At 39.3% G+C, this 14,776-nt stretch overlaps 1 protein-coding gene across 5 annotated transcripts in view; it reads right to left on the reverse strand.

Moving 5' to 3' along the window:
* Positions 1-2,517: 2,517 nt before the first annotated feature.
* LOC120788785 (DNA (cytosine-5)-methyltransferase 3A-like) overlaps positions 2,518-14,776 on the reverse strand; it is a 67,003-nt gene continuing 54,744 nt past the window's right edge. For 4 of the 5 annotated variants that reach the window (XM_040124903.1, XM_040124899.1, XM_040124900.1 and 1 more), the window contains 9 exons: positions 14,687-14,771; positions 13,934-14,079; positions 13,609-13,699; positions 13,228-13,376; positions 12,079-12,164; positions 11,850-11,919; positions 10,983-11,101; positions 9,691-9,741; positions 2,518-8,894 (listed from right to left, as the gene is read on the reverse strand). In XM_040124903.1, coding sequence (XP_039980837.1) covers positions 8,753-8,894; positions 9,691-9,741; positions 10,983-11,101; positions 11,850-11,919; positions 12,079-12,164; positions 13,228-13,376; positions 13,609-13,699; positions 13,934-14,079; positions 14,687-14,771 — 939 coding nt within the window. In that variant the 3' untranslated portion in view covers positions 2,518-8,752. The remainder of the gene's footprint in view (positions 8,895-9,690; positions 9,742-10,982; positions 11,102-11,849; positions 11,920-12,078; positions 12,165-13,227; positions 13,377-13,608; positions 13,700-13,933; positions 14,080-14,686; positions 14,772-14,776) is intronic. The other variant, XM_040124901.1, reaches the window with a different exon arrangement.

Below are 14,776 nucleotides of genomic sequence, written 5' to 3' on the forward strand. Positions count from 1 at the left end.
CCGCCGTGCTGCCTTCAAATGTTTTCGGCCAATGTGGCAACGAGTACGCGGAGAGATCAGCCGGTGCAATTGATGGTGCAAATGTGGGGAGTTTTTTTAGGGGTAAGAATAATCAGCGAAGTACGGATAAATAAAATGGTAGGCTACTGACCCAATGAATTATAAATGATTGCTGGACGTATAAAGAAACAAATATCTTGCACATATACAGTAACTACAAAAATACAATATCTCAAATCTTGTTCCACAGTATTTTTTTTTAAATGTTTTATGCTTTGTTTTAGATATTTTATCTGCAATTTTTACTTGTGTAATTTTCTTTCAGTGGTATCTTGTTGCCACATTTTTTTTCTATGCTGCTTCTATGTTTCTGTGCACCAAATACAATTTTCTGTAATAAAATTTTCTTCTATTATTTTTTTCCTTTACTTCACTACACTTATAATAAATTTGACTCTCCTCTCTCCTTTATATCTTGATTTTTTTTGTAACAAACATTGTTTGAAACAGTTCCAGATTCAGAATTGATACGAACATGTGTTCATTTTTGTTGTATTTTTTGAAGTTCACAAATAAAAAGCATTATACTTTAGGTGGATTATACACTATATATTATTTATTCATAAACTGAACCACACATGCAATGTGTTTACTGACATGAGCTGATGCACAAATGTGGATTTTTGTTTTGTTTTGGTTATGTTTGTTTATATTTGCATTTTTGTGATTCTGTGAATTCCATTGTGGGTATATGTCTCTGCAAACTGTGTGTATACAGTAGACATGAGATTAACATATGTGCCGTTAATATGCGGGAGGGTAAACATATGAGAATATTTGGTTGATTGTTGGGTAATACTGGTCTGAATAATGATGTTGATCATTTCACTTAAATTATGTCTTATATGCTTTTCTTACCTCTTAGCCTGTCTCCTCTGGCACTGTAACACACGTACATTTCCTCCATGGGATCAGAGAAGTCTTTTCTTATTGTAAAATGTCTCATCGGCCAACATCAGCACCGGTTCACAACTCAGTCCAAGCTCTCGAAAGACAACAAACTTCTCCAATTGAACTTAAATCAGTTTGGTAGGATTTTTATACTATGGTTTAGCCTCCATAATAAAATAAAATAATGGAAATTAGTTAAATTTGACTATCAATCCAATATTCCATTTGCAAAGATGTAAAGGGATGAAAACATCAATTACCAACAGCTACATTTTCCCTATTTTTTTCTGTGTTGCATCACAAAATAAGTTATGTTAATCTCTAAGATGAAACATCAATTTAAAAAAAGATATCCTCTTAAGCCGCACTGCACTACTGCGTTTGGCAATATTTCCGACCTGCAGCACTCGAATCCTGCGCTTTCATCAACAAGTGTGTACAGGGAGCACCTGAAGGCAACAATATGGGGCTGAACAGCCACAGTATGGAGACAGGACGCTCCTTCCTTGGCAACATGGCTGACTGCTGCTGTGGTGGGAGTTGAGAAGAAGTGATTAGCAGAAGGATTAGAGCTAAATGACCAGCCACCCCCATATGTTCCCTCAAGTCTACACAAATTAGACTGAAGGGAACATACAGTAGGTAAAGAGCAGTCCGTGAGGTGACTATCTTGGCTATGGACTCCGAGTATTTAATCCTTAGTTTTTCTTAATCTACGCTCTTATTTGAGTGTCGTCATACTTAATCAGTGGCCATTTATACCATGACGTAATCCACCATGAGGCAGATAGGCAGCACGCAAAACGTAGTCTTCAACACCCTGGTAGATAAGTAAAATATGTGTCTGCTGCTTCGGAGTCCAGTTTGTGAGGATTGGAGCCTTGCAACTCTCGACTTGCCTAGTGGCAGTGTAAATCAATGGAACTCCATGGAGGGGAAAGAGAAATACAACTTCTGATAGTTTTGTCAATTATAGGGGAACTAAACAATTAGCAACGGTGCTGAGGTACCTCTAGACACTGTCGGCGCTGCCCAAAATTGCCCCGTGATCGTTGATGTGATGGCTAAATTAGAACATCACTATGCAGTTTGCCAAAAAGGGTATTTGTGGTAAACATTTTAGCATGCTTCAATCCATCTTGGCGGGAACACTGGGCATTCATCCAAACGTTACGGGGCGTGACAATTTCGAATCAAAATTATTCGTATGTGATTTCAGTGATTAAAAGAGGCAGAGTTGGGCGTAGCAGTTCGACTCCTACCATCCTCAGCAAACTCCCACCGGTCGACAAACTGTCACTGGGGAGAGTTTGATGTGTTGTTCGCACACACAAACAACAGACGAGGGTGAGTGTTACTGTGTCGATTTGATGTCAGCAAACTTTGCTGAGCCACAATGGAGAATGAAGAGGGAACTTGACATCAAATACAATCATATAAGCCGTTTGAAAGAAAAAAATCGAAACTGAAATTGAATTTTGACTTGCATTTGAGGGGTTATACCCCTGACTGGTGTGCAGTTAGATAACACTGAGCCTTTAGGCTAAATCACAGGAAACAGTCCTTTTTTATTCACGGTTCATTTCTTACATTGTTCAAGTACAAAGTTAAAATGCCTTTTTAATTAGTTCATATTCATACAAGAGTAAAATAATAATAGTGCCTTTTCATTACTACGACAAACTTAAATACAGTCATTGTAAGGACAAACTTGATTTATATTCCTAACAATATATTTTTCTTATTTTCAGATAAAATTTTAGCACCTTTTGAAACACCACCAGGTCCTCCTTTCCCGAAAAGCTCATCTTTCATTTAGTCCATGAGATGAGTGTCTGAATGCGCCACAGCATTGTATTTTGTAGGTGTTGTGCATGTATCTCGGTGTCTGAGCGTTGTTTGCTCTGTGTTTCAATAACAGTGTTTTGTGTGTATTTGTTTGTAAGTGTATCAGTGTTTACAACAGCGCATCACTCAGCCTAAAAGCTGTCGATAGGCGAACAGAAACATCATCACCGTGTCACCCAACTCTGAAAAATGTCGAATCCATCCCTCATGCTTTTTTTCCCGACTGCCCCCTCAAACAGATACATGTTGAAATAACACCACACCACTTCTGCTGTTGGTGAAAACAAAAAGGGAGGTGAAAAGAAGCCAGTGGTTCCCAACTTTTTTTTGGTTTGTGTTCCCTTTTTGTTTTTCAGGAAACTCAGCTTCTCACAATCTATGATATTTATGTTTTCCAATTTCATACTTTTATATACAAGATAAAACTAAAAGTCTGCAAGACCATTACGTGTCTTATTTTCTAATTTTTTCACAGATTCACTCAACCAGTCGTCTAAACTTCATCCTCCTCAACATTTCACAAGCAAAGGTCAGTTTTCGAGGAGATACAGTACAGAGGTCCTAACTGATGGAGAAAAAAATAAGACTTAAATCTCTGTTTTATAATCTTAATTTATTTTCTTATGTTATAACAGAATAGTTCCCAGCCTTTTTGGCTTGTGAAAATACAGTAATGTATACTTGTGAACCCTTGTGACAGGTTACAACACTCGTGTGAGTGGGTGATTGTTGTTTGTTGTATTTGTCCCATTTATGGGAATTTTTTTTTTCGAAGGCCAGAAGAGGTCAGAGTATCTGATATTTCACAAAAAAAGACAAGATATATATGAGTAAAAGTAATAAAAACTAAACCGTATTCTGTGACAGAGTTGTTTTTTTAACCCTTTAATCATCTTGTGACCCCTCAGATTTATCTTAGCACCCCCTTGGAAAGGCATTCGTCTTGGGGAACTCGTGATAGGTTGTTTTTCACGATTAATCGAGAAAATCATCTGTAGATTAATCGTTAGTTGCAGCCTTAGGAAAACTGTCCAATATTTCACCAAAAAAACCAACTACAGACTGAAAAAGAAGTTTGCGTTGCATACTTCTTTTTCTTTTTCCTTTTCTATTTTGTTGATGATCTTTCTTTTGGATCAAAAGTTTGGGAACCAGTGGAAACTCTGGATGTTCCTATTGATCCTGTTAGGCACGATTTCTAGGTATTTACTGATGATGATGTTGTAATTCATAGCATGTCTCTTCCACCTGTTTCACAACACTACGTGCGTTGTGTTATTTCAACTCGTCTTCTGTTTGAGAGCGTCCTGTAGCTCATCGCTTAAACAATTTCTTCTGGCATCCTTGGATACAATAGAACAAGTCACTATACTAACTTTAATATATGCTTTCTCTAGCCTGTCTCTCTCCCCTCTAGGCTGAGACTGAACTGAACTGAGCACCAACCTGGAACAGTACACACACACAATAACAGATTATTATTGTAATATTATTACCATTATTTTTATTATCATTACTCCCTAATCTAACATGGAATCGGAGATTACACTGACTGACTGACATGCAGCACCTGGGGGGTGGGGAGGGGGATTTAGGTGGGGTGGCGGGCAGGGGTTGGGAGCACCAAGCGGCGCAGGGTGGTGATGTCACACCCAGCGGCGCCGTGGGAAGCCTGATGGCGGCAGGCGGCCGGCAAAAAACACAGTGTGTATGCCTGTGTGTGTGTGTGTGTGTGTGTGTGTGTGTGTGTGTGTGTGCGTGTGTTAGTGATGTCTTTTGTAGCGAAAGGAGTTGAGAGAAGCATGAAAGTCGGCACCATGTTTCCAGCAAAATGTGTGTGTTTGTGTGTATGAGTGACCTGCAAGAGCACTGTAAAAAAGAGCAGAGTTTAAAAAGCACCTGAAGGTTGGTTGTATAAATGGAGAGTAAACATGATGGAAAAACACTTTGAACCTGCTGGTTTTACTGTTGGTTTGTTTTACTGTTTCTGTCTGTGTGCGCGTGTGTGTGTGTGTCTGTGTTTGTGTCTGTTTCTGTGTGCTTGTGTGTGTGCGTGTGTGTGTTTAGACTGCATGTGTCCAGTTGTTAGCTGGTATCTGAGGAAGGTCAGAGGATCGGAAGGCTTCCCGGAAAAAGATGGTCGCCTGAGGACCAAAAGCACCAGACTGAGAGATGGTTTTTTTCCTCAAAAGACAGCCCTGTCTAAATAAAACATCCATCAGTATACAGGGACGTTTACACACAGCGTCTGTGTGTATCATACGCTTGGAAACGTTTCATCACATATCTGCCACACTTGATGGCAATCCATTTTCTTTTACCTGCTTATTCCTAATCAAGGTCACGACGGGGCTGAGTTTATTCCAGCATGCATTGGGCAGCCAAAGGCAGAAGAAACACCCAAGACAGGTCGTACAATTGTATCCGTGTTACGTGAGGAAGTACCGGTTATTTATACAGGGCTATCTGTTTCAGTCGTAGGAAGTAGAAAACCAGCATAGTGTCAAAGTTCTGTCTCTGGTTTCAGTAGATGTTGCTGCGATATAATAAATGGAGGCCATTTTGGATCCCTATGAAGCGATGTAGGAGCGCAACTGCAAGGGCTGGTGGACTGTGACTAGTTCACTTGTCACTTGTTTCTTTTTTGTTTGTTTTTTTAAACTCTTATCACCAGACACAAAAGCGCAACACTGGGGCTGAGGCACAAGAGATGATGTATAATAACTGGAAGGGTTCAGGTTTAATCGCCCCCCCACCACCACCCCCCGACTTCCTTTACTGTCCGTCCTGCTAAAGTAAATTGCTGCCATCGTTGACCTATCTGTGATTGGCAAGGACCAAAACTTTTGCAAGCTGTAATTTAATTGAAAACACTGCTCGGGTAGAAAGCTGCTCTAGAGGAAGAAATAATCTCACAGGATGAGTTAAACCTCATTGGATGGAGCCTTAGGTTGGAATATTTTTGGAATTCACTTTAAAAGGGGCAGAAAACCCTCATGTTTTGTCAGAGTAAGTTGATAACAACCCACTTCTACTAGTTTTTAAAAGGAGATGAGGGAGGAGGAGCTGGTATAAGGCAGGGGTCAGCAGTTAAGTCTCATCATAGGAGTTTTTTTCAGGATTGATTTAATTTCAGTTTGTTGTAGGGATTGAATCTGACACCGAGCTGCAACTGCTGACTGTATACTTAATACTGACTGTTAATAAGATGTTTTCATGTTCAAACTGTTCCTTACAGTAGAATTATGAGATATTATGGAGCTTTCATTGGGAGGGCAAACTATTTTGTTAAAGGGCCATTGTTTGCCTACTGCTGGTAAAGGATTTCAACATTTTTGCGGAGTCAAAAACCAATGAAATAAAAACATTTCACCGTCTAGTGATGTTAAGATGAAATTTTTCTCACAAGATCCAGAAAGCAGACTTTAAACAGAGTAATGTCAGGGTAAAAAAAAAAAAAAAGATAGATATAATATGTATTTGACTATGCCATTAAAAATAAATAAATCTTTAAATTACAGTCTCACAAACTCAAAATTAATTAAAAAAAAATTATGATGTTGGCTGGCATTCACGATTTCGGAGTTTTTAGCGTGCTAGTTTGGTTAAATACAGAGAAAGTGCATAATGCGTCATTCAAAATGAAAGCCATGCTCATGATGGGTAAAAAACAAACTGAGCCACGCCAAAGTCAAACAAGCTACAAAGAAAGACCACCATTTACTTTCAATTCACAGTACACGGTAAGTGATTTTCACGACGAGACCACTGCCGAACCTAATGAAATGATTCCACTAAGTGGGCCAGTGTACAGTATTGCGACATACACCCCCCACCCGATGAACTCTCCAGGGGTGTTTACTGGGTTTACCACAGGAGGGTCTGACTTCTATGCAGACATGAACCGTAACGTGCAACTTCAGCTGTGAGACCAAAGACCTGATGGCTACAGCCACTGTCAAAAAAAACTGACATCCAGTATTATTCCTGTTATGCACCACGAAGATGAACATCACAGTCGTTTGAGCAACAGTTTAACAGTAATCGATGCGATACAACCGCAGTTTTTACAAATGTTACTGAGTAAGTACTAGCACACACTAAACATGAGGCGACATGCTCATTGTTAAAAAAAAGAATGCTACTGGTGCACAGTATTTCACAGCGTATTCACCAAAGCATTAGCTAACCTTAATATACAATCTCTGCCCTAAAATATTGCAAAATCCGCCAAGAAATTATCAGTACAATGTTTTTACAAAAGCACACAAGTGCTTATTGTATGGAAACCTGATGATTGATATAGTTCCTGACAACTATGACACATGCATAGATGTGTCTTAAGATAAGTTTGTGAAACAAACACAAAGGATGGTTTTACCCCAGCATTGGTGTGTGGCCTGCTTTTATTGTTTGCTGATGCCATTTCCAAGGCTTTTCACTATGATCTTTATCTGATATTACTTAAAAAGAGTTTTTATAAAGACACAGGGACACCCATAAGGCCGGTCTCTTATCTTTGTCTAGATTATGTACCAATTCAGTCTTGATTTAAACTAACTGTTATTAACTTTTGTTGTATTTTATGTTCCCTGTGTTATTTTTTTTTTCTTGTTAATGTCTAGAATTGGTCTCATGTGTATTTGAGTTTATTTTCAAAACCGAGGAAGACTAGCAGTAGCAAACAGCTGATGGGGATCCTGTAATTAAAAAAAAAAAAAAAAAAGAAACAATGGTTGCATTGTAGGCGTTGCATTACAGACATGAACAAAGGAGGAAATAATGTCAAACTGCAGTGGCATGCCCTAAATTCACTCTTTTATTTCTGTATTTCATTTTGCAGATATCGCTGACCATATTTCAGCTAAAAGTGATGAAGGTGTTACTTTACTTTGGTGTTACTTTGCCAGAAAACCTTTTTTTTTTTTTTTTTTTTTGGCTCAGCCCACTGTGGTTTAACTCAGTTACGGAGATTTTTACTTCCAGGGCAGCATTTCTTCCAAGAAACAGAGCAAATTACAATCAGATTTAGTCGCAGTCGTGTTAAAAAAAAAAAGACTTCATAACAATCCTATCTGCCTCGGTTTTTCTTCAGGACGCGGTCCTGCACACTCGTGCACACTCAATCTGGCAGATAATGATGTCTTAAAAACTCACGGTCACTTCGTTTGGCTGTCATTGCCTCCACCTGCTTTTAATCGTGTGGTTTGACTCAGTAAGGGACACAAAACTGCAGCGACGGAAACAACCAGAGACCATTTAGTCTCCGAGAGAGAGCACCAAAAACTGTAAAAGAGTTGTATTAAAGTGGCACCATTTGGACTCTATCATTGACCAGCACCACAAGCTTTAACTGGTGTGTGCGTGTGCGTGCGTGTGTATGTGTGTGTATATTGTATATATTCGTGTTCATTGCACTGTAATACACCAGCAGCACTGTCACCACACATGAATACAGTTAAGTTATATCGTTCAGAGGGATTCATTGGTGTGTCGATGTATTCAGAGATATTAAAAAGAAAAAGTCAGGGCATCTTTGTCACTTTTGCACCCCCTGGAGGTTTGAACTCCAGCTACCACGACACAGTAAAACCAGAAGACACCAGTGTGTGTGTGTGTGTGTGTGAGTGAGTGTGTGTGTGTGTTTGTGTGTGCGCGCGCGTGTGTGTAAATCAGAAAGGTAGCACCAGGGGACTAAGGTCAGCCAGTGGTCTACATGGGATCTAGGGAAGCAGTCCTTTACAGTGTGTGTGTGTGTGTGTGTTTGTATATATGTGCGTGTCCAGTCATTTGTGTCATCCTGCGTCAGCCAACCTTCATGTACTAGCCATATACTGTGTGTAGTTATCTGTGTGTGTCTGTCATTACATACTGTTTATGTGTGTGTGTGTGCGTGTGTGTGTGTGTGTGTGTGTGTGCATGACAGAGAGAGAGAGAGAGAATTGGTGTGTGACTAGTTGCAGGCGAAGTACTCCTTGAGCGGAGCGAAAAGGTGCCTGATGACGGGGACGCTCCAGGAACGTCCCAGGAGCCTTTGCCTGGCCAGACGACTCATGTTGGACACGTCAGTGTAATGGACGGGGAAACCAAAAACCCTGGAGACACACAGGAGGATTTAATTATTTCAGTTTGGGTTGGATGAAAGAGCTAAGTAAAGCTGAAACAATTTGTCAGTTAATCAGTAGTCGATCGACAGAAAGTTAATCAACAACTATTTTATTAATCGACTGATTGTCTAAGTCATTTTTAAGGCAAAAATACCAAACATTTCCTGGTTTCAGCCTCCCCTATATGAGGATCTGCTGCCTTCCTCTGTCTTTTATCATTGTAAATGGAATATTTTATTTATAAAACACTTTTCGAAAACAAGTCACAAATTGCTCTACAAAGACTTAAAACCAAGAAATACCAGATAAAAGGGGAATGAAATAATAAAATAAGATTAAAAGTAATACGGCAACAAATTAGGTTAAAACATAATTGCACTAAACGGCACTAAAACACAATAAAAACATAAAGCAGTTCAAGAGAATCCAAAGCAATTCTAAAATAATGTGTTCTTAAGAGATTTAAAAGAAAGAAATGATAATAATTATATATATATCAGACAAAATGATTCATTTATTAGTTGAGAAAATAATTGTCAGAGTAATCAATGGTGTAAGCAATCATTAGTGGCAGCACGGTAGTGACATGATGCACACCTTTGACCAGACACAACTTATCTGACATATTTATTTTCAGGTTTTTTTTTTCTTTTTAAAATCAGTTTTAAGAAATCAGTAATTAAAAAAATCTGGCCGGTTAGAGTGTAAACCAATTATTCTCTTTTGTTTTTATTACTATGAGAGACTGGTGCATAAATCAGAAGCTCATCTGTGTTTTTCTCACCATTTTTCTCTTCCTTTCCTATTTGTTGAAGTATTTTCAAAGATGTACTTCCTGCAGATTTTGAGAGATTGGGACATAAAATGTAATCTGCTCCTTTTAAAAAAATGGTACATTTTTGGTAAAAATCAGCAAAATATCTGTAAACCCGAAAATGATGGTTTTTTAACACATTTATTTTTAGCCTCTAATATATGTGTAATTTAACTTTGATTGTTTTTTTTTTGTTTTTTTTTTTTTAAACAGGAAACTGTCCAAATGTTGCACAAAAAGACAAGAGAGTACAGTTTGTGTGTCTGGATTGAGCCAACACTGCATTAGAAATACAGATTTGAAAATTATAAAAACTACACCGATTGCTTCACAAAGGAAGGGTTTGCAAAATAAGAGAGGCAGACCACCGAAACCAATTAACATAATATGTGCAATGTACAGTACAGCAAATTGGAACAATGAATCAATGAATCAACCCCTGTGCTTTGACATGTGTGTGTGTATGTATGTGTGTGTATGTGTGTGTGTGTATATATATATATATATATATGTGTGTGTGTGTGTGTTTGTTTTTTTTTACAATATCTGTTGTGAGAAAGGTTTATGACATCAATTCAACTCAAACACAAACCCCACTCTTTGTCTACGTACGTAAAGCATGTTCTTTGTCATCTTAAATCACCTGCTGTGTTATGTCACACATTACAGATTAAAATAGCTTGTCCAAACCACAATCAAGGGAGGGAGGGTGTTAATTTTCACTTTGTCACTTAGGTCACATGTTTCTTTTCACAAGGTGCTAAATCAAGCAAGGAAAATGAGGTTCCTCACGAATGAGAATGCTGTCTGCACTTCCTCCACAAAATCACTTCGTGGTTATAACCAAATGGTTGGTGACATCTAGCAGCCACGACTTCCTTCGTGTTTGGACTGATGCTCATACTCATCAAATTCTTCCATCAATTTGCAAATATGCGAAGGTAAGAGTATTTAATTTCTTTTATTTTCTTTTTAGTTTCATCAGACGGCACAGAGAAACATTCTTACACAGGGAAAAGCAATGCAACAGGTGTAATGTTCTGTGTATACAGGTAGTTCGGACGGTAAAGCTGAACCTAATGTACACCCTCTGTCCCTGGTTAGGTTTGTAAATCATTCAGTAGAGAGACTCAACCATTAAACAGAGTACAGACACGCACACGCACACACACACACACACGCACACACACACACACGCACGCACGCACACACACACACACGCACACACACACACGCACACACGCACGCACACGCCACTGTACCTTTCCATCTCGGTACACCAGAGGATGTCCTCCTTGTTGTCCATGTAGACGGGGAAATGCTCGTCTTTCCCCTGCTTCACGGAGTTGGAGCGTGTCGTTATCGTACGCAACTTCTCAAACTGGAATTAACATCCAGACCCAAACACACACAAACACAGACAGACAAACGCACGCACGCACGCACACACACACAGACACACACGCAAACACACACACACACACACACACACACACACACACATCCTTTTTTAATCATACAGCTATCCTCCTTTTGTACACCAGCGTTCTGTGATACATGAAAATTTGAAAAAGTATGATCATACAAAAAGTGATGGTTATCAAATAATTATTTGCATAAAGGACTGACTGACAAAAATTTTCTCATTGGTAGAGAAAAAGTGCAACAGCAGCAGGAAATCGCAATAAAAATTGACATAAACGATGGGTACATTTTTGAGATATCAGTCCACAGAGGGAAATGCTTCTGCTACGTATCTATACATGTAGAAATAAATAACACACAGAGATTTCCCATTTTTTAAATTTTTATATTTTAAAGACATTAACTTTTAGATGTTGCACTCTTATCAGGTTTTATTTGACACAGATTGTTTCTGAAATTTACAAATGTTTTCCGAAAATGTGTCAGTTTTTTATTTTTCTCTCCATCAAACGGAACATTAAAGTATTTTCCATGTTTGGCTTTACCTTGTTTGTTTGTTTTTAGGGCCCCACGCACACGCACACGCACACGCACACGCACACGCACACACGCACACGCACACACACACACACACACACACACACACACACACACGCGCACACACACACACACACACACATAGAAACACAGACACAGGTGGATACCTTCGCTGTGCGGCCGTGCTCGAGGCACTCTTGTAGGTCCAGCTTGTCATTCGCCATGGGTGACAGGGGTCTGCGACAACAAAAGGTGGAGAAAGAAAGGGAGATGAAATATTAAAACATGTAGGACCTTAATGAAACGTAGTGTTTCTGAATAAATCCTCAGAAAGTGAACTGATCCCAATAATGGCGTCTGTCTGTGTGTGTGTGTGTTTGTCCATGTATGTATCACCTGGACATGCCTGGCAGGTTTCCCCAGAAATAGCGGGCGCGGTGGGCAGCAGAGACTTCCTTGGCATCGATCATCACTGGATTACACTGTAGGTACACGGCAGGGTCACCTCACTGTTTCACTGAACATAAACATCTCGTGGATGAGAATGAGACTCCTCCAAATGTCACGCTCTAGGTCTGTGGATATTCCTATTCATCTGTGAAGCCTTACGTAAAATCCCGTGAGCTTTCCAATGAAACACATTTTGCCTTTCAAGTTCGTTAAGATAGTTTTTCAGCAACCGCTGGTCTAAAGTGAACACCATCCAACCCAACAACTGACTGATACAAATACTAAAATACATTTTTTAAATTGTATTGTTTTATTTTATATTCAGCCTGCTGTCATGACTCTGTGGGTATAATTTCTGAGTTGTAACTATAGAAAAATTGTCTAAAATGATATAAAATGTAATGAAGAATGGTGGGAAGTTACTGCGCACGTTTACCCAAGTGCTACACCTATATACAGTTTTGAGGTACTTGTACTTTACTTGAGTATTTTCTCTTTCTGCTACTTCATATTTCTACTCCACTACATTTCAGAGGGAACTATTTTACTTTTCACTCTGCTGCTACATTCATTTTACAGCTTTACTTAGTAGCTACTTTGCAGATAAAGATTTTGCGTATAAAACATATGATGAGTTCATAGAATATGATGCATTGCTATAAATTGAACTTCCCAACAGAATGTGAAGTTGTTAAAGTTAACTCCAGCTTGACCAACTAAAATAGTAGAGTACTGCTTATATATTAATACATCAATAATAATGATCCATTATATGATAATATAACACTTACAGCAGCCTGCATAAAGAGTGCTTTTTCTTTTGATAAGTAAATTTTGTTGCTTCTATACTTTTACTCAAGTAAAGGTTTGAATGAAGGATTTGTAATTGGGTATTTTTACAGCGTGGCAATGCTACTTTTACTTAGGTAAATGATTTGACGACTTCTTCTACTTACCGAGAACCAGTGGGACATGAAATTTCCTCTCTCTCCTGCTTAAGTCACCGCGCGGAGTTTCAATGTGTGTGATTCACTGGAGTCTGAATTTATATGCGTGTATATTATAACGGCATGCAGCGGGTGTTGCTCGCCGTACCTCTAAAAAGCGAGAGATGTCCCGTTTGTCGCTGACCCCCATAGCGACCACGTTCTCAAACAGCCAGAAAAACGGCCGCTCGTCGCCGGGTTTTGGTCTAGCCTCGTGCAGCAGACGGTAAAACTCGAAAAACAGCCGGCCGGTTCCCTCTGCGGGAGGACGGAGAGAGTTTAGCCCCCACAGTTTATTTCACATGAGGAACAGAGAATACAGAAACTCATTCTAATTTGACACTCGTTTTTGCCTCTGAGCATTTGTAGTTTTATGGATAACAAGGATATTTCTTAAATTTTATGTGTTCCCTGCAAGTTTTTTAACTTTTAAAACTTATTAACAACAGAAAAATCCTGTAATCTGGTGCAACTCAAGACCGGTTCTTACCATAAAGGCCTTTCCGTGCAGGGTTGACTATGGAGAGGTCGTTGCAGGGGCTTCCTCCTATCACCAGGTCAAATGGTCCCCATTCTTCGATCTGACGGGCAAAAGACAACACGAGTTAACTTCAAAGGAGAGAAAGGACGTAACAAAAAAAAAAGGCAGTTTGGTGGAGTAAAACAATCAAAAACAATAAACTAGCATGTAAAACAAAATAATCATTTCTTCATTATTCTACATTGTAAATTTAGGTGTGAATGTCCACAGATCCTGCTGATGATTATTTACCCTGTCTTGAAAATCTAGGAGCAAAGATGAAAATTCCACCTACATGTTTGCGGGTTACGTTGCGTACGTCCCCAACGTACATGATGCGCCCCTGGTGTCGAACCATGCCGACAGTGATGGAGTCTTCACACACCTCAGACGCCACGTACTTGTCGACCTGGATGCCCAAATCCTTCAGCACCAGCAGACCTGAGCGCACGCACGCACACCACATTTAACCCTCTCCTGCGAAATCACTCAGCCAACAACTCCTTTAGTCAAACATCGAGTGGGAAAACGTTCATTTTTGCTCTAAGCGAGTTCAGCAGTCTGCAGTGGGAGTGGGGTAATTTCACGTATTTCCGTTACAGTTTCACACAAAATATTAGTCCGTAAATTGATGGGCTGATCCACAGAAAATTAGTCAGCAACAATTTTGGTAATGAGTCCAAATAAAAATACGGAACATACACTGGCTTCAACCCCTCTCCCTTTTTCATCTCTTTATTATCATTTTTAATTGAATAGTTTGGGCTTTTGGACGTTTTGTCGGACAAGACAAAACAATCTGAAGACATCGCGTTGACCTCTGGGAACTTGTGCCGGGCCTTTTTCAGTAATTTCTGACATTTTATAGAGTGAACAATTAGGAGACAAATTGAACAAACAAGAGTCTATGAGGCTGATATAGAATGACAATGTTAACATGCTGATGCTGACCGGCTGACCGACACTGCCTATTAAGAGATTCATCGATGATTAAAACAAGTGTTAGTTGCAGCCCTAAATATCTATATATATATATAGATATCTATACCTGTGGCAATGCCGTCAAACAGAGAGAGGACTCTGATTGGTTGCCTCTTCTCTGCTGCAACTGGAGGATACAACTTGGCTGGCTCCTGAA

Source organism: Xiphias gladius, chromosome 4 (assembly GCF_016859285.1).
Source record: "Xiphias gladius isolate SHS-SW01 ecotype Sanya breed wild chromosome 4, ASM1685928v1, whole genome shotgun sequence".
Taxonomy (NCBI): Eukaryota; Metazoa; Chordata; class Actinopteri; order Istiophoriformes; family Xiphiidae; genus Xiphias; species Xiphias gladius.